The sequence below is a fragment of the Galeopterus variegatus genome, unplaced genomic scaffold (genome assembly GCF_000696425.1).
Source record: "Galeopterus variegatus unplaced genomic scaffold, G_variegatus-3.0.2 Scaffold739, whole genome shotgun sequence".
NCBI classification, from domain to species: domain Eukaryota; kingdom Metazoa; phylum Chordata; class Mammalia; order Dermoptera; family Cynocephalidae; genus Galeopterus; species Galeopterus variegatus.
In genome coordinates, this window is record NW_007726850.1 from 85,543 (window position 1) to 109,594 (window position 24,052).

The following is a 24,052-nucleotide window of genomic DNA, read 5'->3' on the forward strand; positions in this document are numbered from 1 at the left end:
CGGGTGCTTTCTGAGTCTTGGGGAATGCTCCATGCTCCTGGTAACGTTCCTTTTCTCCTCTGTCTCTTTCTCAGGCACATCTCTCTAACACTCCCTGCCACCTTCCGAGGCAGGAACAGTACCCGGACGGACTATGAGTACCAGCACTCCAATTTGTATGCCATATCAGGTATGTGGGGGCCACTGCCACAGGCCAGCTGTGGAGTCTGTGTCCTGGGTGCCACCTCCTACGTGCTGTGTCTTCTAATGGTATCTGTCTGTTTCACCTCTCTTTTGTCCCCTGCAAGGGGCCCATTCCCTGCAGAGACCAGATCCCCCCTTTCCTTTGTGTCACCACAGCACTTAGAGAAGGGCCAAATACTCAGCATGTTTTGAAACTATTGATGAAAAACAATGTGTGGATTTCACAAGCTTGAAGGGAGGTTTCCAGAGAATATTCAACACACTGTTCAACTGCCAGACCCTGGCAGGTTTCCCACAGGGACCCAGGAGCAGTGCAGAGCTGAACCCAGGTCAGCGTGCCATCCCTGTCCAAGTCTGTCCTTACCTCTCATTTCTTATAGCCAGGTTTGTGGCCAGAGGGTATACTGGTGGTCTCCCCACTCACAGCCCCTGTAGTATGAGTCTGTGATTTCTGAACTCGGCCTTAAAATTGATAGTGTTGCCTTGGCAGGAACTTCATCGGTTCTAGTTTTCCTTTACACCTTCACCCAGGGAGGGGAAAACTTACAAGCCTTATTACAGAATTGAGATTCATTAGGTGCTTGGCAGTGCAGGTGACTTGCTAAGAGCTGAGGAAACCCACAAACTCTCCTCCGATTATACTGGGCCTCCAGTCAGGGGTGTTTGTATATAAGGGGAAGTGGTAAATTGGTGCCACTTACCAGCATGCACCCTTAATGGAGAATGACATTTTGAACATGGGAACATGGCATTCATTCATGTACCATAATGAATCGGTTATTTAAAAGGTAATCTTTTTCTAAAAATTGCAACTTCAGGTTACTAAATAGATGAAATAGAACAATGGCATAATTCTTGTCAGTATTAGTTTTTCTCGTTATGATCACTCTCTAATAGCTTTGGAAGTATAAGCAAAAGCCAGTTGTTCCATTTCTGGACAACACTCCTGCTGGGAAGGAGAAGAACAGGGATGATCTTCAGCCCCTGTCCCTGGCTCCACTTCAGGAGCCACACTCTCAAGGGGGAGAGGGAACGGGTTTGCCTAAGAAAAACATCTCCAGAGAGAATTTCTTTTGTGCTGTGGCTATTTCAGCAGAGTCGACAAGGAGCATAACAAGTGTGGAAAGATGACCTATTTTGTAGAAAAACTGGATATTTCCCCAGATGCTTAGTGGCAGAGTGGTGCAAAACACTGGTCTGTGAAATCCAGCCAGGCAGCCTTATTCAGAATATACACAAGGAAAGCTCCATCAAAACAGATGACTTTTTTCCTGCAGCTTGCAAATCTTTTTCCAGCCACAGTGTTCAGCTATACCCACCTTACCTGCATTCTCTGATGGCTTTCCCAGCTGTTAGCATTTCTGCAGAAAAGAGCCCACAGAGTGAAATCTCCTCTGGTTTGGCAGGAATGTTGCTGTCTGTCTGTGGACCGCTGCTTCCTCGCCCCGCGGCTTTGATGAGGTGTTGTCTGGGTTCATTTCAGCTGTTAGTTTAGCAATACCAAGGTAACTGCCTCAAGACACAGGGGAAGCCATTCAGAAACTTCCTGTTACATTTATGTAAGTGGCAGTCAATTGGATTTTATCTTCCAAACAGAGGTATTTGAGGCTACAGCCCATGGCAGCAGGCAGCTCAGGCCTCCACTACTGCAGGCACCAAATTGCTCTGCCAGGGTCCAAGCCTGCTTTGTTGTGATGCTGCCAGAAATACCACTGGCTCCATAAGGCCTGCAAACTCAGCACTGGGCAACTATGGTGCAACTGGGAAGCCTGCCCACCACCCACTGGTAGCCTGCTTGCGAGTTATTCTGGCTAGAAGGGAGCAGAGACCACCCCCTCACCCACATATGAACAGTATTTGGCGCTGACTGGCACATCTCAGTTTGGTATTGCAAAGTTAAGTTTCCGGTGGTTTATTCCAAAAACAGCTAAAGCAAAGTGTGCCCCAGGCCCTAGCCTTTGCTCAGTGATGATGCCTGGATAGCTAGAGTTCTGCTGATAATGAAATGAATCACCAAACTGGTCTCCTTTCGAACAGGCTCTGCACATGCTCAACATACACTTCAGGCCTGAGCCTTTGGTGCAAACTCCTGGTATGTTCTGTGTCACTCCTGAAGACATTTGATTACCGCTCCCTTAGTTTGCAGTCCCTTCCTAAGATAAATAGATTTCAAAACAATAATTACATTTGAAATTTGAAAAGCAGCCCACATTTAATGTGTATGTATAGTTGTTAAAGTATATTTACTTTTAAATGTTTTCTCAGTGGCATACCTACTAATATATCCCTTTTCCTGCACTTTTCACTAAGGCAGTTTACCCACCACACCTGCAAAGTGAGAGACACTACTCAGATTGCTAGAGGCACCAGTGGAAACAATGCATAGCTCTGTCCGGCCAGCCCATTCCTTCTCTTTGCGATCCTCCCTTGTTAAGCTGGGCTCTGTCTTCTTGTACATTCATATCCATCCAGATACTTGGGGTACTGTGCATTTCATCAGCCAAAATTTGCCCGCTATTCTCCACAATCCAGTCAATATTTCTCTCTTGCCTGTAGAAGTGGCTGAGGAACTTTGAGTCAATGCCAAAATCCAGAGAAACTTATATCTCTCGCTCTGCCATCTTGTACCCCTATGAGTGGCCAGGAAGCAAACCCTTGATCCTCACACTTCCTCTTCTGGGAATTTCTTCTAGAAAATATGTACAGATGTGCAAAAGGACTTATCCTCAAGGATGAACACTGCTGCTTTTTAAAGTCATACCTCTAAACGGGGGTAGGAGGTGGACATATCTTAAATGTCCCAAACAAAGGTGAATGGTTAAATTACAAAACATCCATACAATGGCCTTAACTTTTCAGCCACCCAAAAAATTATGATTTAGATAAAAAGATGTTCATGAATATTGTAAAGTAGAAAAAAAAAGGTGACAAACCAGAATGTGCAATGTGATCTCATTTAAAAAAATATTTCTAAAGGTCTGGAAAAGTCCGAGGTTTCCCGTGGTTTTCCCCGTACTTTCCTCCTCTTTTCTTCTTTTGGCTTCTTTGCAGTTTCTCATTTTTCTACAATAGCACATGTTGCTTTTGTAATAAGAAAAAATGCAGACCTGATGTTAGCGTGGCATGTTCTTGGTAAGCCCTGCTGGCTCCCTGTGACCACCCTGGTTTTTTCTGAGGGCTCACAAGCTGCCAGACTCCTGCTAATGTGCTTTCAAGGTTTAATGGAAATCAGTTCCAGACCACAGATCAATAATTTTCTTACTGTCTTTTTTTGAGAGTATGATTTTTTTCCTGTTATTCAGTCCCCTGAAACCTCCTGTTCCCTCAAGTTCCCCAAAGAAGAGAGAGGCTGACTGTAATTCCAGCCTCACCTTTCACATTCCGCTGGCCCTACCGATGGGTGAAAGTGCCTGGCTGCTCAAGCCATCCCCTCACCTTCCTGCTCCTCGGATTCCCCATCACCGTGCCGTTCTACTCTTTAGTGTCTGAAGATGGTTTTTCTCAAAGGAGGAGACTTCCGCTGGCCCTACCGATGGGTGAAAGTGCCTGGCTGCTCAAGCCATCCCCTCACCTTCCTTGCTCCTCGGATTCCCCATCACCGTGCCGTTCTACTCTTTAGTGTCTGAAGATGGTTTTTCTCAAAGGAGGAGACGGGAACAGAATGATGGTTGCCCAGGTTAACTCACTCTATCACCCGTCTGCGTTAGGGTTGGGGAGCCATGGCCCACAGCCGGGTCCCACCCACAGCCTGTTTTTGTACAACCTGAAAGTTAAAGATGGTTTTAATATTTTTAAATAGTTGAAAAAAATAAAAAGAATATTTAGTGACACGTGAAAATTATGTGCAATTTAAATCGTTCATAAATAAAGTTTTATTGGAACTCAGCCATGCCCATTCCTTTACAAATTGTCTGTAGCTGCTTTCACACTACAGTACAGAGTTGAGTGTCTGTAACCTACACCTTATGGCCCACAAACCCTGAAATATTTACTATCTGGCCCTTTACAGAAAACATTTTTCGACCCCTGGTCTGAGTCATCAATCCTAAGCAGCAGGGGCTGCTCTTTCTGACTCTTTCCTGCTCTAAACATAATCTTTAAAACCACATTCGTTTTTACTGTTCTTTCTTTTGCTGAGCCGCGGCTCCTGCCCTCCTGGCTGTCACTTCCCTGGTGCTGTTCTCACTGGTGTGACCCCTGTGGCAAAGTGCCTTCAGTCCTTGGAATGGCCTTTCAGGTCTTACCGCCTTGGAGGGCTCTCTTCAGGGCCACACTGATTTCTCTGGATTCTTCCCCAGCCCCACCGCCACTGAGTTTCCTTGGCAGGGCTCCGAGTGGCTGCTAGTTTTCTTTTTAAGAATATCTTATCTTTCCCGAAAAGTTATTTCTTTTAGTCCCAAACAGTGGCATCCTACCTTTTCTTTTTTGTTTTTCTCTCAGTATTTTTTTAGATGTTTGGCTGTCTTATCATTTACTTAGTTTTATTTTATCTATTCCAAAAGGATTTTAGGTCACTCCAAAAAATACGTACAGCAGAATATAAACAGAAGCTCACTTTTAATCCTGTGGACACATATTAAAACTAATAAATGTCTCAGACAACATTGTGTGTGAGCGAAATATAAATATTTACAACCTGGAAAAAGAGGACCCCGTGAAATGCTGGGAACAGCATAACAGCTGCTCTTCAGTGACCATAACTGCAAGTTTGATAAGCACAGCCTGGTACAGAGGGTCTTCAGAAGGTTCATGGAAAGATTCGTGTTATCTTTTAATTCTACTTTTCCATGAACTTTTTTTTTTTTTTTTGTCTTTTGTCTTTTTCCGTGTCCGGCAACGGATCGCAACCCTCAGTGTTGCCCCCGCGCCTCGCTCAGCCAGTGAGCGGGAACCGGTCTGTATGTGGGATCCGAACCCTCGGGCGGGAGCGCCACCGCACTTCCCAAGCGGCGCACTTATCCAGTGTGCCACCAGGCCGGCCCTCCATGAACTTTTTGAAGTACCCTTGTATGCCCATGTATGGGGGGTGGGGTGGATATCCACTCATGTTTGAAGAGACCCTAAAAAGTTTGAAAGTTGAGTGTGATGTTTCCTAAGAAGTGTTTTTGTGGTGGGTGTCATGCACTTTAGGGGACCTCTGGGGAATGTCAGGAGAGACGGATCTTCCCTGACACTTGCCCAAACCTGGTGCACACAGCTGTGCCAGAGGCTTCCTGTAAGAAGAGGCTGAGCTGAAAGAGCATGGTGTTGCTTTCTAATGTAGGAACGTTGTAGTCTTATGGCAGGTTTTGCTTAGCAAAGAAGCAACTGCAGATGTAGGAGACCATATTGTGCTCTTCTTTCTTTGTTGTCGCTGTTATAAACTGATTTATAGCTCCAAGTGCAGAGCTTTTACCAAAAAATCTCATTCTTCTCCCTTTTGAAAAAAATTGACACAGTAGTGTAGAATGTAGGTTGAGCATCCTTAATCTGAAACTGAAACCCGAAATGCTCCAAAATCCAAAACTTATTGAGCACCAATGTGACATTCAAAGGAGAATTTCAGATTTTGAATATTCAGATTAGGGATGCTCAACCAGTTTGTATTCTGCAAATACTTCAAAATCTAAAAAAAATCTGAAATCTGAAACACTTTTGGTCCCAAGCGTTTCGGAAAAGGGATACTTGACCTATAATAAAATTAAGCAAGTACATGTTAAAGCTGGCATGTGTTAAAAGCAGAAAATGCCAAATACCTCATGAATTCAGGACAAGCCACAACGCATGAGCTGTGGGGCTAGGATCCTTTTCCCCTCGGTGCATGGGCCGGTTGCCTTGCAATGTCTTCATTTACCCATCAGCATGCAGCTGGCCAGATAATGAAGTGCATGGGGCCACACAGTTGTGCCAGGACAAGAGCCATACCCGGGATGCATCCTGGCAGTCTGGGGTGCATTGTCCGTGCCGTCTTTAGCTTTTCAGTTTTCTTTTTGATTGCCAGAAAAAGCCATCTCATTGCCCCTCCACAGCTGTTCCCTCTTAAACACCAGTCCCCTTTCAAGATGTTTGACACCAGGAAGGATGTGAGTGTGGTCAGGTCTATCATCTCATCAGTTTGGCTCACAACCCTTGTACAGAGAGAAGGAGCATTTCATCTGTTAACACAGAGCGAGCCATGGATGAGCCATGTAACTGACATCAGACTGGGAAAGCACAAGGCAATTAAAAATAATTAATGATTTCTGAGTATCAGACTTCTCCATGCAGTTTTAATCTAGTTCTCATTTAAATTGGAAGATGGACATTTAATTATCAGTATTATGAAATTCATGATTTATATATTTCATCCAATTGGATAAAATTTCTGCCACTAGCTCTTCATCTTATGATGAAAAAAATCTGTGTATCTTACAGTGTGATCATTTAAAAACCCATCTGCAGCATGCTCAACAATTCCAAATATATTTTCCTTTCATTGGTAGTGATTATATTATTTCTATCTCTCAATTAGGGAAAAAAAACTCACCTGGAAAATAAGAAATGAACTTAAGACTTGAAAGGTCATGAAGCATTGTAGGGTTGGAAAATGAAGGCTAAAAGATTAAAACAATAGGGGGCTTGAGAAGTGCTTTTCTTTCCTGTGTAAGGTGTGCTAACCATGGCCACTTGGCATGACACGTTTATGGTTTTAGGCTGAAGAATTGGCATCCATATTGTGTGTGTGCCGTGGTTCTCCTTTGCCTGTATATTTAGTGAGTGTCAGCTCGTGTGTGGGTTGATGTGTTACCGATAGCCACCAATGAAGGAAAGAGCCACTGTCTTCTAGCAAGAGCCCCTGAGCAGTGTTAGCTCTGCACTCACAGGTGTCCCTGGGCCTTCATCTTTAATGGACTTGTTCTTGTGGCTTGCCTAGCATCCAGACCCCCACTTCCCTTTATCTGCTAAGGTGTCTCAGAATCACCTAGGACTGGTTGGAGAGGTGGTGAGCAAGCTTGGGAGGGTGGCAAGGACCCCAGAAAGGAGCATCAGTTTGGCACAGCCACAGATAATAGCATATGGGGACAATTCCTGAGTGAAGTGAAAAAATATTTATAATAATGGTGGTCACATCAAGGCATATAAATTTTTATTGTCACCTAAAACAGCCATTGCTTCCCTTGTCTATCCATCTGCTCTTGCCCTGACTGACAACAGAATCAGGTATAAAGAAAAATACAGTAAGAAAAAGAAGAAATGAATGGGAGTGGACGGAGAATTGATCGCATAGCATATTTGTGTATCCTGATGTGAAAGGTGCGGTTGACAGGTGGCCAGGTTTGCTCTGTATACAACCATGTGTGTGCTGTCAGACGCACGCACACTGCCTTGTTTCGATTGATGAATTGCCTGCTTTCTTGATTAAACCTTCCGTCACTTAAGAAACAAAAAGCCTGTGTTTAGATGGCAGAGTGGGACATGTCAAAAAAATCTGTCTCCTTTACCTTTGTGCAGATGTTGGGCACAGACTGTAACATGTATTATTAAAATGAATGTGGCATTTACTGTGCATTATTCCTTTCCTGGGAGAAAGGACTGTAAATTATATGCTAATAATAAGCTTTAACCCTTTCGAAATGAAAAAGATTTAAGAGTGCAAATATTCATGTCGGCCTGGCTAATTGGATGTGCTTTTCTACATCCACCGTGGTAGCTGTGTCACTGGAGTTAATGAACAGCGTGTGCAGACAAACACTCAGGGCACCGGGGGAGCTCTTGCCTCCTGGAAGTTTTCTGTTGTGTGAGTGTCTCTGCTAGGATCTCACAGGGACAGACCCTGAAGACCCTGAGCTGGGCTCTGGGTCATCTCACTCTAGATCATCTCACTCTAGAGTTGCCATGTCTCATTCCCCCAGTGAGTCCTCTCCTTTCTCTCCTGCGTTCTCACTTTCGGGGCTGGGCCCACGGTCTGGCTGAGCTGGGGCCTGGCAGGCATCAGGCTCCAGTGCCTGACACTTACATGGCCTTCTTCCTTGATCAGGCTTTTCTAGCCTCAGTCCAGTTGCCCCAGTGGCAGACTCATTGCTCCTGAAATCAAGCCTTTGTGCCCCACCCCAGGCCACTGCCTACCGTGTTCATCCAGACCTCTCTGTCAAGGCTGTTGGCAGCCAGCTCCGCCTGTCTGGTGTCGTCTACCATTTCTCTTCACCTGTGGTCCACCAGCCTGGGCCGCTCTTTGTGTATTTGCTGCTCCACTGGCTCACATTGCCGCCCACCTTCTCTTCTTTCTGTCTCTGAAGACCTCTCTTTGAACACCTATTCCCAAACTGCCTCTTCCAGGAAGCTTTTCCCATTCCCTTCCAGCTAGGGCTGCTCCCTTCCTGGTTTACCCCACACTACTTTGTGCTGCAGAGATTTCACCAGTGAGCACCTTGAGAGGGCAGAGACAGTGCAGAGAGAATGAGGCTGCCTTCCACCCTTTTTGAACTGAGGAGCAGGTAAGACAGACAAGACCAAGATTGTTCACTCCTCCAGTTGTTCAGCAGACACTGAATGCTGCCAGGCCCTGTGGGCTCCTGAGGAAGTGAGGGCTTCTGTCTATTGAAGAAGGTTCAGTGTGTGGCCGATGGGGCATTTGGGGTTGGAAGTTCAGGTTCAGAATCTTGGCTCTGACACATACCGGCCATCACACAGAGCTGCTGTGAACAGCCGCCCTTTTGTGCACTGCACAACATATGTGAACAGTGGCCCCAGAGCTGCGCAAGAGGACCCTGTGCTATGCCACCTTGGGCACTGCTAGTTATTCAGACCCATAAAAGAATACAGTAACTGCCCACTTCCTTCTCTGGGTTGTTGTGAGCAGCCAGGGTATGTAAGAACGTTTTGTAAACCAGGAAGCAGTGCAGGAATGTCACTTCCGTCCCTATGTGCCTCCCCTGCAGGGCTGTGACCTGAGTAGGAGCCCAAAGATTTGTTGAGAATTATCACTCAGGACACACTGGCTCTTGCCCGCTGTGGTCTTCATCATCTTAGCCTTGTGCTCATTTATACAATTTTGATATATAAGATTACTTCCTTGAGCACTCAGAGAAAATTTCTTCCTCAGTCCGGAGAAACCTGCAATAAAAGGCCCTCTGTCATGGCTCAGCTTGGCACCCCCTGGAAGCAGAGACATTCTGTCACACATCACCACTTACAAGTGGGCCGTTTTCCGTGGCAAGCAGCCCACAAGCCCTTTCTCGGGGAGGTGACAGAATGATGGCTTGGGGTCAGGAAGGAGAGAAGTGCTTGGCAGCAGGAGCAGCCGACTTCCATAAAATCTTCCAATGTGCCTTTGGTTTTCTGGAAGAGAAGTGCCTTGGGGGCTGATTTCTGCTCCAGGCTTTCATTTCTGCTTTTTCTACGCTCCATGGGTAGGAGAAAGTTAAGACTTTTTCCAGTTTCGTCATCATGAAAAATAAAAATATTATTAGGTGACAGACACTTCAGTGCTCTTAAGAGAGTGGCCACCTTCCCACTGTGCTTTCATGCTCTCTTTGCTGTTCCAGCATGGCAGAGCTTGGGCGGCACTGTTTTAATAGGCCACATTCCCTTAAATCCATGGGCAAGGCAGGCGAGGGGCAGAGGATGAACCAGGGCAGGAGCCAGAATAGCCACGTTCAGCCCTGGTTCTCCCACTGACTGGCCGAGAAATGCCAGGCACAGCACGCAGCCTTTCTGTATCTAAAATCCCACACCTCCCAATATCAGTAACTGCAATGACAACACCAGTAATTTCACCGTAACAGTAGTTCAGCTGATACTTATCAGAAGCTTCCCATGTGTCAAGCATGGTCTAAAATCTAAGGCAGGGGTGGTGATACCCACTCCCAGGGCTGAAGATACGGGGGAAGGAGCCTCATGGGTTTCGCAGCTTGAGATACCGCAGACGTGGCCTGCAAGTGTGCATTATTGCCCCGGACTTCACAAACGTTCTGTCCAAACACACGAACACCGAGAAACCAACTTTCTGACACCTTTATCTTCTTTGTCTGGATTTATAGTGGAAATGTGCCCCATTTCCCTTCCTGGCACATCAGCACACTTCATGCCAGCTCTTCGTCTGCTCTTAGCATGTCCTCAGAGGCTTGCTCTGGGGTGACTACAGGAGTCTGGGTCACCAGACGCTGCCGCCTAGGGGCAGCTTACAGCAAATTAGCCTTTCGTTTCTCTATCTCTGTCTCTCTCACAGTAATAAACTATCAGCTGAGAGGGGAAAATGATATAATTAAGGCAACTTCTTTCATTTAAACACATTTAGGAAGCTGAAGTTGTTTTGGCTTTATTAAAATGGACTAAATTAATTAAATTGATTTATTTAATAATACCTAACTTCATTTAAACACATTTAGGAAGCTGAAGTTGTTTTGGCTTTATTAAAATGGACTAAATTAAATTGATTTATTTAATAATGCCTAAACTTCCTACAGCACTTACCATGTAAAAGACTGTAATATGCACTTTCCATGCATTTTGTCATTTAATCCCAACAAATCTGTACCAAGACCTTTTACAGATGGGAAAGACTGAGGTTTGAGAGATTGTAATTTGCTCAAAGTTATACTACCAAGTAAGCAGCCGGGCTGAGATTCAAACCCAGGTCTTTTGGACTCCAGACCTTAAGCTCTAAATTGCTGTGATTCTTCTCCAGTCCAGGTAGTGTGTGACCGTTTCTCTCCCTTTTTCTAATTGAAAGTGGAAAATGGAACACATGCCTAGAGCACATCATGCTAGGACTGACTTGACATATTGCATCTCAGCATTGTTTAAAGTCTCAGATGGCCCCCAGACATTCATCTCTGGCCCCTCATCAGAGTGAGGCCTTTGATGCTTACCTAATGACAATCCCCAAATCCAGAGGGCTCACAAATGGTGGGTTTGGCTTCCATCAGCTCTTGCTGGACAGACAGTGGAGCAGGGGATCACATGACCTCCTTACGAAAGTTGAGTGACCTTGGGCAAAGAACTGAACCTCTCCATGCCTTTGTTTTTTTATCTGTAAAATGGGGATGACAGTGATTTGTGGTGAGAATTAGAACATGCCTGGGACGCAGAAAGTGCTGTAGGTGTGTTACCATGATCGTAATTATTCCACAGCTCCTCCCTCCCAATGCTTCTCAGATCCTTTGCCAACTAGGAAAGGGAATATACCAGGTACCTCAAAGAACCTCTGCCCACCAGTAGGTGGGCTTCACTGGCCTTGCTTTTGTAGATCTTTGTCTGGGGGAGCTCTGGGCATTGGGATGTCCCCTTGCTGTCGTCTTAGCCAATAGTGATGGTGGGCAGCCCAGACCCACAATTGTACTTATTGGGACTGAACCATAAGTGTACTTCTCCCCCTACCCTAGCTCTCCTGTAACAAGACTTCTGGACCCTGCCCACAGGCAGGGGTCTTGTTTGAACCAACAGTCACCTTAGTGCCACCCTACCGCCACTGCTCAGAAGCTTCGGTCTCTAGACTGGGCCTGCAAAGAGCCAGTCTCTGCTGAAACCAAGCCCAAGGTAATGGAGCCATTCCAGACCCTGAGTGCTCCCTGCCTATGACCTCCAGCTCCCGGTCCCAGCGTCCCCTGCTGCCTGCTTCCCTCTCCCCATGTTCTCCAGCTACAGCATCGCCGAGCTCCCGTGCTTAATCTTTGCTGTAGCAGAGTGCCAGATTCCGGGTTAGCATATTTACACTCTTTTTTTTTCCTTTTTGTCTTTTTTCGTGACCGGCGACGGATCGCAACCCTCAGTGTCGCGCCCGTACCAGACTGGGACCGGCAACGGGATCGCAACCCTTGGTGTTGCACCCGCACCTCGCTCAGCCAGTGAGTGGCTGGTCTGTATGTGGGATCCGAGCCCTCGGCGGGAGCGCCGCCACGCTCCCAAGCGGCACACTGTAGCAGTGCGCCACCGGACCGGCCCAGCATATTTACACTCTTGATGGCTTCCTAAGGAAAGCTGTAGGCACTGACAGAACTTGGAGAGAAGCTGGACAGCCACACAAGCTTTGGTGCTGAGATCCAAAGTCACACTTCAGCCATCGCACAGTGTTGAGCAACCTCCCTTTTATGTCAGAACAAAAGAAATTCTGATCTGTTGTAGAACAGTAAAGCCACCTTTCCTGTGTGGACAGAATACCTGAAGCCATCCATTGTCATACATTTGATGCTTGTGTCCCGAATGCCAAATGTTTTTTTCCCTCTTTTTATTAATGGCCAATGACAGTCCTAACCCCGTTTGTTTTTTGTTTTTTTTAAATCTTCAGTGCTCCACCCTGGAGTTTGGATGGAATATATTTATCACATATCCCAGAGAATGAAGCTCCTTATTCCTAGATTTGTCTTACAATTGTCTCCAAGACAGTGAATGATGCAGAACTCTCATCCAAGGTTGAGATCCTTTGTTAGAGAGCAGTTTCTTAATGCCTGACTTGTTTTATAGCATGCACGATCTCATGATCCACTGGCGAGGCAACATCCATAACTTTGAATGAGAGAGTAAAGCTTGCCTTGTTGGCCCTAAGCATCGCTTCTGGTGACACACTTAGAAGTCCTTAATCGCTTGCTACCTAGAGGCAATAAACGCACCCGTCTTTATGTTCCATTGCCTGCACGTTTACCTGAAATATGCCCTCCGCTAGCAAGACACCAGTTTCACTCTGTGAGAAGGTCCTTTGGCTCATGAATTACACAGCCCTCGCTCACCTTTATTCTGCCAAAGGTGGTTGTGCCTTTTGTAGACCCAAAACGGTTGGCTTGGGGCCGGCCCGGTGGCGCACTGCTACAGTGCGCCGCTTGGGAGCATGGCGGCGCTCCCGCTGAGGGTTCGGATCCCACATACAGACCGGTTCTTGCTCACCGGCTGAGCGAGGTGCGAGCGCGACACCGAGGGTTGCGATCCGTTGCCGGACACGAAAAAAGACAAAAAGGAAAAAAAAAAAAAAACGGTTGGCTTTTTTGGCCAGTAAGCCTCTTAGCTATTCATGTTTCTCCTAACACTTTGGCTGTCTGCTCGGTCTCCCAGTTCTAAGAAAGGAGATCAGTCTTTGGTGATGATGTCTTGTTCAGTTCTTGCCTTCTCAGCTGGAGTTCAGAGCTCCTTCTGGGAGGGCAGGATGATGATGTCTCATTCACTGATGTGTGCCTAACACCCAGCCCAGGGCCTGGCACACAGGAGGTGTTCAATATGTCAGTTCAACAAATGTCTGTTGTTCCATTGATTCTGGAGAGGAGCTAGGTCTTGGAACCAATCCGCCCTTTTGTATCTGCCCTTTCCAGCTGCATGGCTTTAGACAGTTTATGTAACATTTCAGTCCATTTTCTCTTTTGTAATTCTGAATTACATTTTCTTTTCTGGATTTTGAGGATTAGAGATATAATGTATATGAAGTGCTGAGTACTGAGTGGGGGCTCCAGAAGTGGTGGCAGCTATAACTGCCATAAATACCATTATTCCAGGAAGCACTGGTTTTACCCTGCAGTGTGACCCCCACCCCACCTACCTAAAAATGCAGTGGGGGGAAGCTACCAGAAGGGAACTCACACATGGAGGGACCTTGCACAGTTCAGGGGACCTTTTGGCAGAATATAATAGAAGGCAAACTCTCCCTCCTAGTTCAGAAATTGGTAATTGCCAGAGATATTAGTTTACTCCTTGGTAAAATGATTTTAAAGACAACTTCTCAACATTTAAATCAGCTCCAATTTTCCCTTTCCCTTTTCATCAGATCAGCTCTGATTTAAGAAGGGATCATATCTGTGCTCAACCCTCTAAGTGGTTTCTCTTCTTTCGTTTTGCCCTTTGTCATGTTCTTTTTGGTTTGTGGCTTCTTCCTTTCCAACCCTCCCTGGACCCTTTAGCAAAAATAAAAAGTCCCTTTCCTTGCCCCAGATTTATACCACCCACCAAGCATCTCCTCTCACGGCCCCATCCCCAAGCTGGAGCTCGCCCAAGCTGTAAGGCCACAAGACCCCCAATGCATGGCAGGCGTCCTTTCCACGCATCTTTTCTCCGGGTTTGAGAGAGTACATTCAACAACTTTCTTAGATGTCCCATCTTATGGGAAGTCTGCCATTGTAAAGTGTAAGGCTGTCGATTCTGAGGGATGGCTCATTTCTTCAGGCTACACTTTTTTTTTTAAGATACTGTACCTTTTATTTGGATTTAATGAGGACAGACATTTTAATCAGAGGTTAGTCATTTATTTTTGCAAACTATTGTTTTGATTCATCATTTTTGCAGATAATTAAATGGTTCAGTTGGCACAGTGTGTCTACTTTATTAAAATAGGTAATTTTGAAAAAAGATGCTATTTTTTGGATCACTGCACAAGAATTGCTTTTATCTTCATCTTTGAGCATAGTTTCTGGTGGTTTTGCCAGGAGGTTCTCTTATGTTCGGGCATTTGGTGTCCTTACTGGTCTGGAGGGGCTTGCCCTTTGATGATGGGGATGTTAGCTGCTATGCCCTTTGAAACGGGAGCTGAAGAGTAAATTCTGTCCGGTTACCTTTTAGAAAAACTGTTAGGTTTTAATTGGATTAGGAAAAAGAGCCTACAAGTTATGAACTTTGCAGAGCAGCAGTTCTTATGCTAGAAACAGATTAATTGTAGCCCTCACAGTGGGTGGAGTTTAAAAGTCAATTACTGCTTGTCCTATTATAATTTGCACACCTAGGATTTGAAAAAGTCTGTCACTTAGTATAAAAATGAAAAGGTTACGTGTACTAGTTTGAGTATACCTATGACTTTTCATTTGTAAATGCTTTAGCTCCACGTATTTGTATGTATGCAACTTGTAGCCACAGAGCTATAATGTAATACATCTGTGAGCAAGATTCCTTATGAAGAGTAACCTTTAAGATTTGGTTCTTTAAATCAATAATGGTTTAGAATATAGTCCTTTGTCTGGCAGCCCAATCCACTTGTAGACACAGTGGCAGGCCCCTGCAGAGCCTAAGGAACACTCCATTCATGGGTCACGAACTAGTAAGGGAATGGCCTTTCAGGGGTCAATTTTTAAAAAACAGCTTGCTCACGACATTTGCTTTCTTTGATTTTTCCACGTTTGTGTCCTGAATTGGTTAATTCACTCATTAAAAGGATTTATTTTAGATGGACCAATTAAAACTTTGGAAGCTAATTTTTTTGCTGAGCAGTGCAGACCTCTGAAAAGACAATTTATAACGTGGCTTCTGCCCTTTTCCACAGAGAGCTGTCTTACAGCACTGAACGTAACCTCCGGTGCTTGTAGAAGTACAAAATTGCTGTTCTTTGTCCTCCGGCTCTGGGGCTAAGCCTCTGTGTGGGTGGGTTTCTCCAGGCCTTCCCATTGTTTTAAGGTGAACAGACAAGACTGAAAAGTCCAGCCCAGCCCAGCCCTGGAGTGGCACATTTGTTTGCTTGCATAAACCCCATAGTTTAATTTTTTTTAATAGGAAGCTGCTGTGTAGTTTGGATATTTAAACAGTTATTAACCAAATGACAATTAACAGATTGCATAGACAGATTTTCTTTTGAAAACCTCTGAAATTGAGTACAGTTTGCAAAACTATCACGGCATAGTAATGACAATGAATTTTGATTTCCCGGAACTGATATTAGACTCCTTATTAAACTATGTGCATCTGCTTTTAATTTACTCCAAATAATTGGAAAATGCAATGAAGCTTTCCAATTAAAGCACGGCTTTATGCTGTTTAATAATACCCCCATAATATTATAGCTTATGAAGTGACAGGTGAGTTGGTGTATGAATAAAACATAAAGGCAGCAATAAGGGACAGAAAACCGGAGACAGTTGTGGGGATTTTAAATGCTGGATGTAATTTGCATATATTAATCTCTTCTTTTCAGCCTTATCAGGCGTTCTTCAGTATTTGAAGTTAAAATAGCGTTGACAGGCGGGAGTACGCTTAGTTTTTTCAAGGATTTATTACTTGTATAATTTCTGATCTTTAATAAGCAGATATGACTGATCCTCATAGTTCTATAGAAATCGGTTAATTGTTCCAGATGGCGTGTACTGATTATGCAAAATTACTTTTCACACCATTTTTTTTGTGATGGAGTTTGGAGTAAAATTAAATTTTTTATAGCCTTCTTATCATGCTGTTTTACAGTGGTTTTTCCACAGAAGTTGAGTTTAATCTACTATATTACATTGACCAGCACGGTTATTCTAATGTAGCATTTTGTGATTTGACAAAGAATAATAGAACATATTGCTCATTGTTCATTACTGTGTCCCTAATAAAAAGGAGCTCCTGTGTATAGAACATAGCTGTTATTTATGAAGAATGCCTAATTCATACAGTTAAAAATGCAGAATTGTATTATGAAGTAGTTCCTTTTGGGGAGAGAAGAGCATGGAAATAGGCTTGTTGCTAAAGATTTTACATGCTAAGGGAGGAGTTGTCTTTTAATGACCAGTGTGTTTAAATTGTGCTACTTTCTTCTTTGAAGGAGGGAATGGAAATAGGCTTGTTGCTAAAGATTTTACATGCTAAGGGAGGAGTTGTCTTTTAATGACCGGTGTGTTTAAATTGTGCTACTTTCTTCTTTGAAGGAGGGAAAAAAAAAACAAGATAATCTCGTTCTATTAAGAGAGGTGTCACGGCTGACATGTCTTGATTTACATAATCCCAGAAGTCTTTCATAATTGAATAGCATTTATAAAGGGTGGTTAGTTACACTTTGGTGTAAAGTATCAAAAAAAAAGTCTAAAAAGCTTCAATGGTAATTCTTCTGTAACATTATCCAAAGTGTCGATTTATCGCCAACCACCTCGTGCTGGTGTCAGATCCAAGTCCAGGTCATGCGTGCTCCCAGATGACATGAATGTGGGCTGATCCTCCTCCAGGTCTCAGATAACATTCTCTCTACAGCTCAGCAGGCAGTGGGATAAGATCTGAAGGACTCAGCAGATTCACACCAAAATGGAAGTGAAGGGCTGTTACACTGACACAGGAGTAGGTGCAGTTTCTTTCCTTTGGAAGGACCTTCTCCCAGGAGCAGCAATGTGGTGGGGTTGGTGGAGAGAATTTTCTGTTGCATCAAAAATCCTGTTTGGATATATAGTAGATATATAGAAAACTATTTATATGTATGCAGTCTGCAGTTTGACTTGTTTTCAAAAGAGACCACTGTGTTTTAAGTCTTATCAGGATTTTTATAGAATCGGGATATATATTTCTACTTTAAATAGAGTAGAATCCGAAATACAGAGAGACTCACACAGATCTTTATGCCTCAGCTACTTGCCCCAAGTAGCTCCAATTCTGCACATCAGCCATCCGCAGGCCTTGAGAGTGCTTCCTTGTTTGAACAGTCTTGAGAAGGATTTGGATCTGTTTAAAGGGTTCAATTCCCTTGGCTTGGGGGATCAAACTTTTAAAAAAAATATCCTTCCACTAGCAACACTGATTGCTCCTCATACAAGACTCCTGGAGTGGAGACAGGACTTTGCTGATGCCTCCACAGCAGGCTCTGGGGAAATGAAGACTAACAGGAAGTCACAAACCTCAGAGCTCAGAGGGGTCCCTCTGTCTGGGGCTGTTGGGGGTGGGGGCACGGGGCGCAGGGTGGGAATTGCTCTCTGGGAGTGTGGGGTCTCCATAGGGACCTGAAACACAGATTCAGTTAAAAGCCCAGATGTTACCACTGCCAGCGTCGTGTAGATTGTACTGTATACATTATACTATATTTTGGCTTTCAGAATATTTTTGGTTAAATTCTATTTTGTATCTAGTCTAGTCTTTAGGGGAGTTTAATAGTAAGGTAGTATATCTGGCTACCTATAGTACCAGAATGACTAATTAAACTAAACATAAAGAAATGTGATTAGAACCCCAGAGAATGTGCATACTTTCAGTGTGCAGTACCAACTAAATTCTGTATTTGTTTCGCCTCCAGAATACTTCAAAAACTTGAAACCTTTCACATAAACTGAAAATATATTTTGTAAGCTGAAAATATATTTTTGTGAAAATGAAAATTATATGAAAAAGAATGCATAAATCAGACATGATTTAAAATATTTGTTCTAATACAGTAATAATTTGGTAGTAATGCTTTCATCAGTATAGCTTAAGGCTACATTAAGTGGACAGACTTTATATGGATTCTCTAATTTTAATCTTCAAAATGCTATCTAATGTCTCATTAAGACTTGCATATAATGTATCTTAAGTACAGTCATTAAATATAGTTTAGGGAGATTTATGTTCAGATATTGCTTAAAGATGTTTTAATAGGCCCATTTACTCTGATGATATTAATGAGCTCTTAATACAGACTAAGCTTCTAAAACTAGTGGTAAAGACTCCCAGCCCGAATACAACTTGGAACTAGTCCCTGGTTTGGACAAATGCCCAAGGTTTAGTCCTGCAGACATTCCATGGTCGGCGTGAACCCCTCAGTGGAACCTTGAGTTTCGGCAAGGGGCATCCTGTGCATAGGTCTGACTGCTGACCCGAGAATTCCACTCTGTGAGCCTCAGTACAGTCCTTTTTCTCCCCCAAACTGTGCACATGATGCGTGCTAACTTGGCCCGCTGTATATCTCGTCTCCAAGGTCATTTGAGAGGCACTGACACTCTTGGTGGTGTCACTGGGGCACGTGAGGGGTTAAAGGAGACTGTGGCTGTACTTCCTGTAGAAGCATCTGCTAGGTAAGGTGTGTGCAGTCTGGCATCGTTATGCGAACAGCTTCGCTGTGCCGTGAGTGTACTGTAAAAGGTCACATGGGTGTGCTTTCATCTTTCAGGCATTCGGCAGGGCTGAAATATACGTAATAAAGTAGTCTTGCTAATTCAAAATCGGAAAGAAAAAAAAGCCCAACAGGAACCTCTGTCTGCCCCGCATGCACGTGCTCAGTTGTTCCCCGGGATCCACTTTTAAATGTGTAGCAAAAAATCTCCGTGTTGGTATTTCCCTTTCTTTCAGAGAAATACTGAAAAGCACATTTTTTTGTTTCAATTATTTTAAGGGAGGGGGAAAAAAAGAACCTATGAGTTCAGAGACTTTTCTAATTACTAAATTGGTTTGTTATAAAAAGATAATAGCAAATTTCTTCTTTTCATAATTGGACATTTCTTCCCTGTAGGCTAATGCATGCACAGCCCGTGCATGCACAATAAGTTGTGCCTTTGAAAAGCCATAACTAGCTAATAACAGCTACAGTGTCATCAGAGAGTAATGGTGTGCTGATTAGCATAATTAATGACAAATGGGGGTGCAGAATTGGTGGATTGGTTTAGCGGATGATGAATGCGGCAAGGCCTGGGCTGGGGCCTGCCAACTAGGCCTCACTGGCTGTCAGCCCTTCTGTTCTCGCCGATGCAGCCCTCATTAGTCACGATGGGAGGTGCCAGTTTGTATTCTGTTTGGAGCACAGAAAACTTAATAATCCAAGCAAGTGTGGCTTTCCCTCTTCTCTCTGTATTTACTCACAAAAATCTCTTCTTGTTCATTCCCATTATGACTGAACCACAAAGACCCTGCTATTGCAAGAGCCCTCCGCGATGCTTGAAGGGAAAACAGAAGGTAGTGAGATAGGGAGACTCTCATATCCGGGAGCTTTTGTTTGACCACAGATGAATTACTCCCGTTAGGAAGACTTCTGTTTTGTGAACTCTGTTTATCTGTGTATTTATAAGGGGAAAAGAGATGAACTCAGTAAGCTATACGTTCTGTCCAGAAAGAAGACTAGCACATTTATCTTTGACTTGATTAATCAGACCTAATTTGCATTTGCAAATGAGACTAATAAAAATGGATTTACCTTTTAACCTTTGGGGGGGAGTATTTTTCTGCAAGATTTCTGGGGCTATCTTTTCTTAACTGATAAGAAGCAACTCCTTTATCAATAAAGATGAAAATCCTTAATTTGTGTTAGTGAATGAGACTAATTATTATATAGTTAATTAGCATCTGGAAATGAGGATTATCTTAATTACAAGGCACAATTTCCCTAATAGCTACAAAACTGTAAGTTTGATCCGTGTGGAAATTGGTAACTATTATTATGTAATTAGTGATAACATTAATAGTACAGAATATTTAGACATAATTTGCATATGCAAATATAATTTACCTGAGCCAACCAAGTGGACCATTAATAATTAGAGCATGATATAGTTGACTGAAAGTTCTAGATAGCTGAATGGTGCCTGTTATGTGGAATATCTAAATTATATTGTGGTGGAGTTGGCAAGAATCTTTTATATTTAGATGGTCAGAGCGGATTTTGCTTTAAGAAGAATTAATAGTTGGAGGGTTAAGTAATAAAGCTAACTTCTTGGGAAATAACTAGCCACATAATCATCTCCTCGACTTTGATTTCTCCACGCTGCCAATATCCTTTGAATCTTAGGTGTACTTTCCCTAGACATCTTAACAATTCTGCATTTTGGATCTGCCTTACAGTTGATGTGTACTTTTAAAGCAGTAATACACACACCTGAGCACAGTGGATTATGAAATTGATGGTGCAGTTTACATTTCTTGGAGGGAGATTCAGATCTTCCTGAATCTGATCTGTATGGCCCTAGAGGCTCCTCCCTTCAGAGCTGGTTCTTTGTTTACATCTTCTGTGGTTCCCGTCTACTTCGTCCTTTGAATGTAGCAGTGTTTCCCAAAGGCGTGCACTCATGGAGCAGGTGATTTCAGAGTAGACATAAATGGCCTTTTTAACTTTTTAATTTTACCCATAATAGCATATCAATGGATATCATTGTCAGAATGAGATTAAAGTAGGTGTATTGATCAGTCTTTGCTAGGTTATGCTGCAGTAACAAACAGTCTCCCAAATTGTGGTGGCTTACAATACCACCATTTTGTATATCACTCAAGTTACAAGTTGGTGACTATGGGTTGGCTGAGAACCTGATCCATGTGTCTTCCCATTATGGGACCAAGGCTGAAGGAGCAGCTCCTATCTGCAACACGCTGTTCTTAAAGCAGAGGGAAAGAGTGAGAGACCTGGAATAAATGTCCAGTGGCTCTTAAAGCTGGCCGGATGTGGTGAAGCATATAGCCTGGCCAACATTAGTGGGACTGAGGTATATCCTCTCCCCCCAGGATCCCCTGTCCTTCACATGGTAGGGGCGGGGATGTCCATCCTCTTACAGGAAAGTGGGAACACATACTCCAGAATGGGGAAACTACTCACTGAAGGTATTTTGAGTTTAAAAAGTAAGCTTTGGATGTAAAGAAAAACATAAAGTTCCAGCTGAATATGAACCTGCCTGTCATTTCCCGTAAGAACCTAATAAAAAGTTGGTTGCTGGACAGAACAGTTCATTGATATATTTTCCTTTTTTAAAAAATCAAAAACAGACACAAACCTTTTCTTTTCTGAATTATAAAAGTAACATGTTCATTGTAGAAAAGTTGGAAAATACATAAAAGCATAGGGGAGAAAATAAATCTCACTCATAATCCCATTACCTAGAGAAATAGTATTTTAGGGTATATCATTTCAACATTTTTTTCTTACTATATATCCATGTAAAAGTATATTTCTACCTAATTGTCCATTCTGGCTTTTTTTTTAAGTTCAAATTTATTGAAGTGTAATCTATATAAATAAAATCCACCCTTTTTATGTGTATAATTCAGTGAATTTTGACAAATGTCAAGTTACATGACAACCCTCTCGGGAAGTGAGATACAGAATATTTCCATCACCCCCAGAAGTTCGCTCACTCCCATAGCCGGTTGTTTCCCTCCCCCACCGCCAGTCCCTGGCAGTCATTTATCCATTTACACTTGTGGCTTTGTGTGTCTCTCAGAGTAATCCTTTAGACTCTTCCGTGTTGTTGCATGTGTGGGTAGTTTGCTCCTTCTTATTGCTGAGAGTGTCCCTTCTGTGCTGAGGCCTGGCCGGGCTCCTTGTTCCTTGTCATTAAGCAAAGTCTTCCTCAGGGTGGTAATAATGGTTGCAGAGCCCTCCCTCACCTGGATGCAGCCTACTTTCACCAGTCCTCTATGGCAGGATGTTTACATTGTCTTCACTTCTAAAAGTAGTACTTCAGTGAACACGTTTTTAAACATTTTGATATATAACGACAAATTGCCCCCTATTATGGTTGTATTTGTTTACACTTCCACATGTATGGAAGAGGGATTTTTTTATTTCCCCCGACACCTTACTGACTTGGCTCCTGTTTTCTAAAATCTTATCAGTTTGAAAGGTGAGCTGGTATCTTACTGTGAGCTTACATTTCCTTGGCTGCTGGTGAGGGTGCACATTTCTCCGGCATGAGCCATTCACAGTCCCCTACCCACTGCCTATGTGTACCCGTACCCTTGCCCCCTTTTCTGTTGAGGTCTTGCTTTTGTTTGTTAACTTGGAGGGACTCCTCAGTAACAAGGGCTTTTTTTGCCCTCACGTTCTTCTGCTTTTTCCCAGTTTGTGGTTTGCACTTTAATTTTGCTTTTCCTTTTCCTTTATGCTTTGTGTCTTTGCTATTGCGTTTTTGAAAAGCCTTCTCTCTCTCATGGTATATTCTGGTTCCTTCACTTTTTTTTTTTCTTTTTTTTTAACATTTAAATCTAAAATTCATCTGTAATTTGTTTTCACATATGACGTGAAATGAGAATCTAACTCTGTTTTTCCAGATTATTTATCATTGTCCCAGCACCACTTATTAAATAATTTTTTTAACCAACTCATTTGAAAAACAATGCTATGATAACCTCTTATTGTCTTCTCTGATATATTTTGTGGCTTGTTCTGTTCCATTGACTTGAATGCATATTCTAACGGGAGAGTCACACTTTTAATTATTATAAATGTATATGTTTTGATTTCTGGTCTTATTATTCTTTATAGTTGTTTTTCAAAATGTTCTTGGTAATGCTAGCTCAATTTTTTTTACCCATTTGAAATTTAGAATCACTTTAAGTTCCAAGGAAATGCTATTAGGGTTCTAATTGAAAAAATATTGAAGTTACAAATTAATTTTGGGAGAATCGTCATTTTTAAAATACCTCATCTTTCCTATAATATGACTCTACATTTATGCAAATGTTTTTATATTATTCAGTAAAGTATTATCACTTTCTTTACTTTCTGCTTCTCTAATTCCTATGTTTTAAAATTTTTTATGGTTGCTTTGCTCATTATGTTTTACTTGGTGATTGCTTATGTGTATTAAACAGATACGGTTCGGTTTCTTAATGTTTATTATTATAACTGGCCACCTCTCTGTATGCTTGTTATTTCCAGTAGCTTCCAATTTATTTACTTGGGTTTTCTTGGTAGACAGCTTCATCTGCAAATACAGATAATTTTGTCTTTTGGTAACATATATGTCCTATTTATTTTTCTTGCTTTATATTGTTGGCTAGAGTATCTAAAGCAGCAACTGATAGTAGTAATAGTTTGCATTCTTATCTGGTTCCTGACTTTAATAGGGACGTTTCTAGTGTTTCACAGTCAAGTCTGATATAGGTTCATAATTTGGATGAGATAGGGCTTGATCATGTTAAGAGAACGATTCTCTATTCCTATTTTCCTGGGAGATTTTTAAAAATTACATTCAGATACTAATTTGAATTTCATATTAAAAATTTTCAGAATCTATCAATACAGTATTCTATATATTTTTTCACTTATTGGTACAAATCATTTGTTTTGGTGATTTAACTTTTAGAAAATTGTTTTATTTCTGAACTAAATCCCACTTTATTATGGTATATTATTCTTTAAATATAGTACTAGATTTGAGCTGCTGTTATTTAAGTGAGGATTTTCGCATTTATGTAAGAGATTGTGCTTAATGCTTATCAAAATGTTAAAATGTTAATTTTGGATGATCTAAGAATCAGAGTTGTTTCTTTCAAATATAAGAATATTTCTAAAATATACGATACCTGTTATTTAAGG

General features: G+C 42.6%; 1 protein-coding gene across 1 annotated transcript in view; it reads left to right on the plus strand.

Annotated features, from left to right (window-relative positions):
* MVB12B (multivesicular body subunit 12B) overlaps window positions 1–24,052 on the plus strand; it is a gene marked incomplete at its 5' end in the record, with an annotated part of 116,810 nt that overhangs the window by 44,088 nt on the left and 48,670 nt on the right. Inside the window, one exon of the mRNA XM_008571967.1 lies at window positions 75–169. Within this exon, the coding sequence (XP_008570189.1) occupies window positions 75–169 (95 nt within the window). The remainder of the gene's footprint in view (window positions 1–74; window positions 170–24,052) is intronic.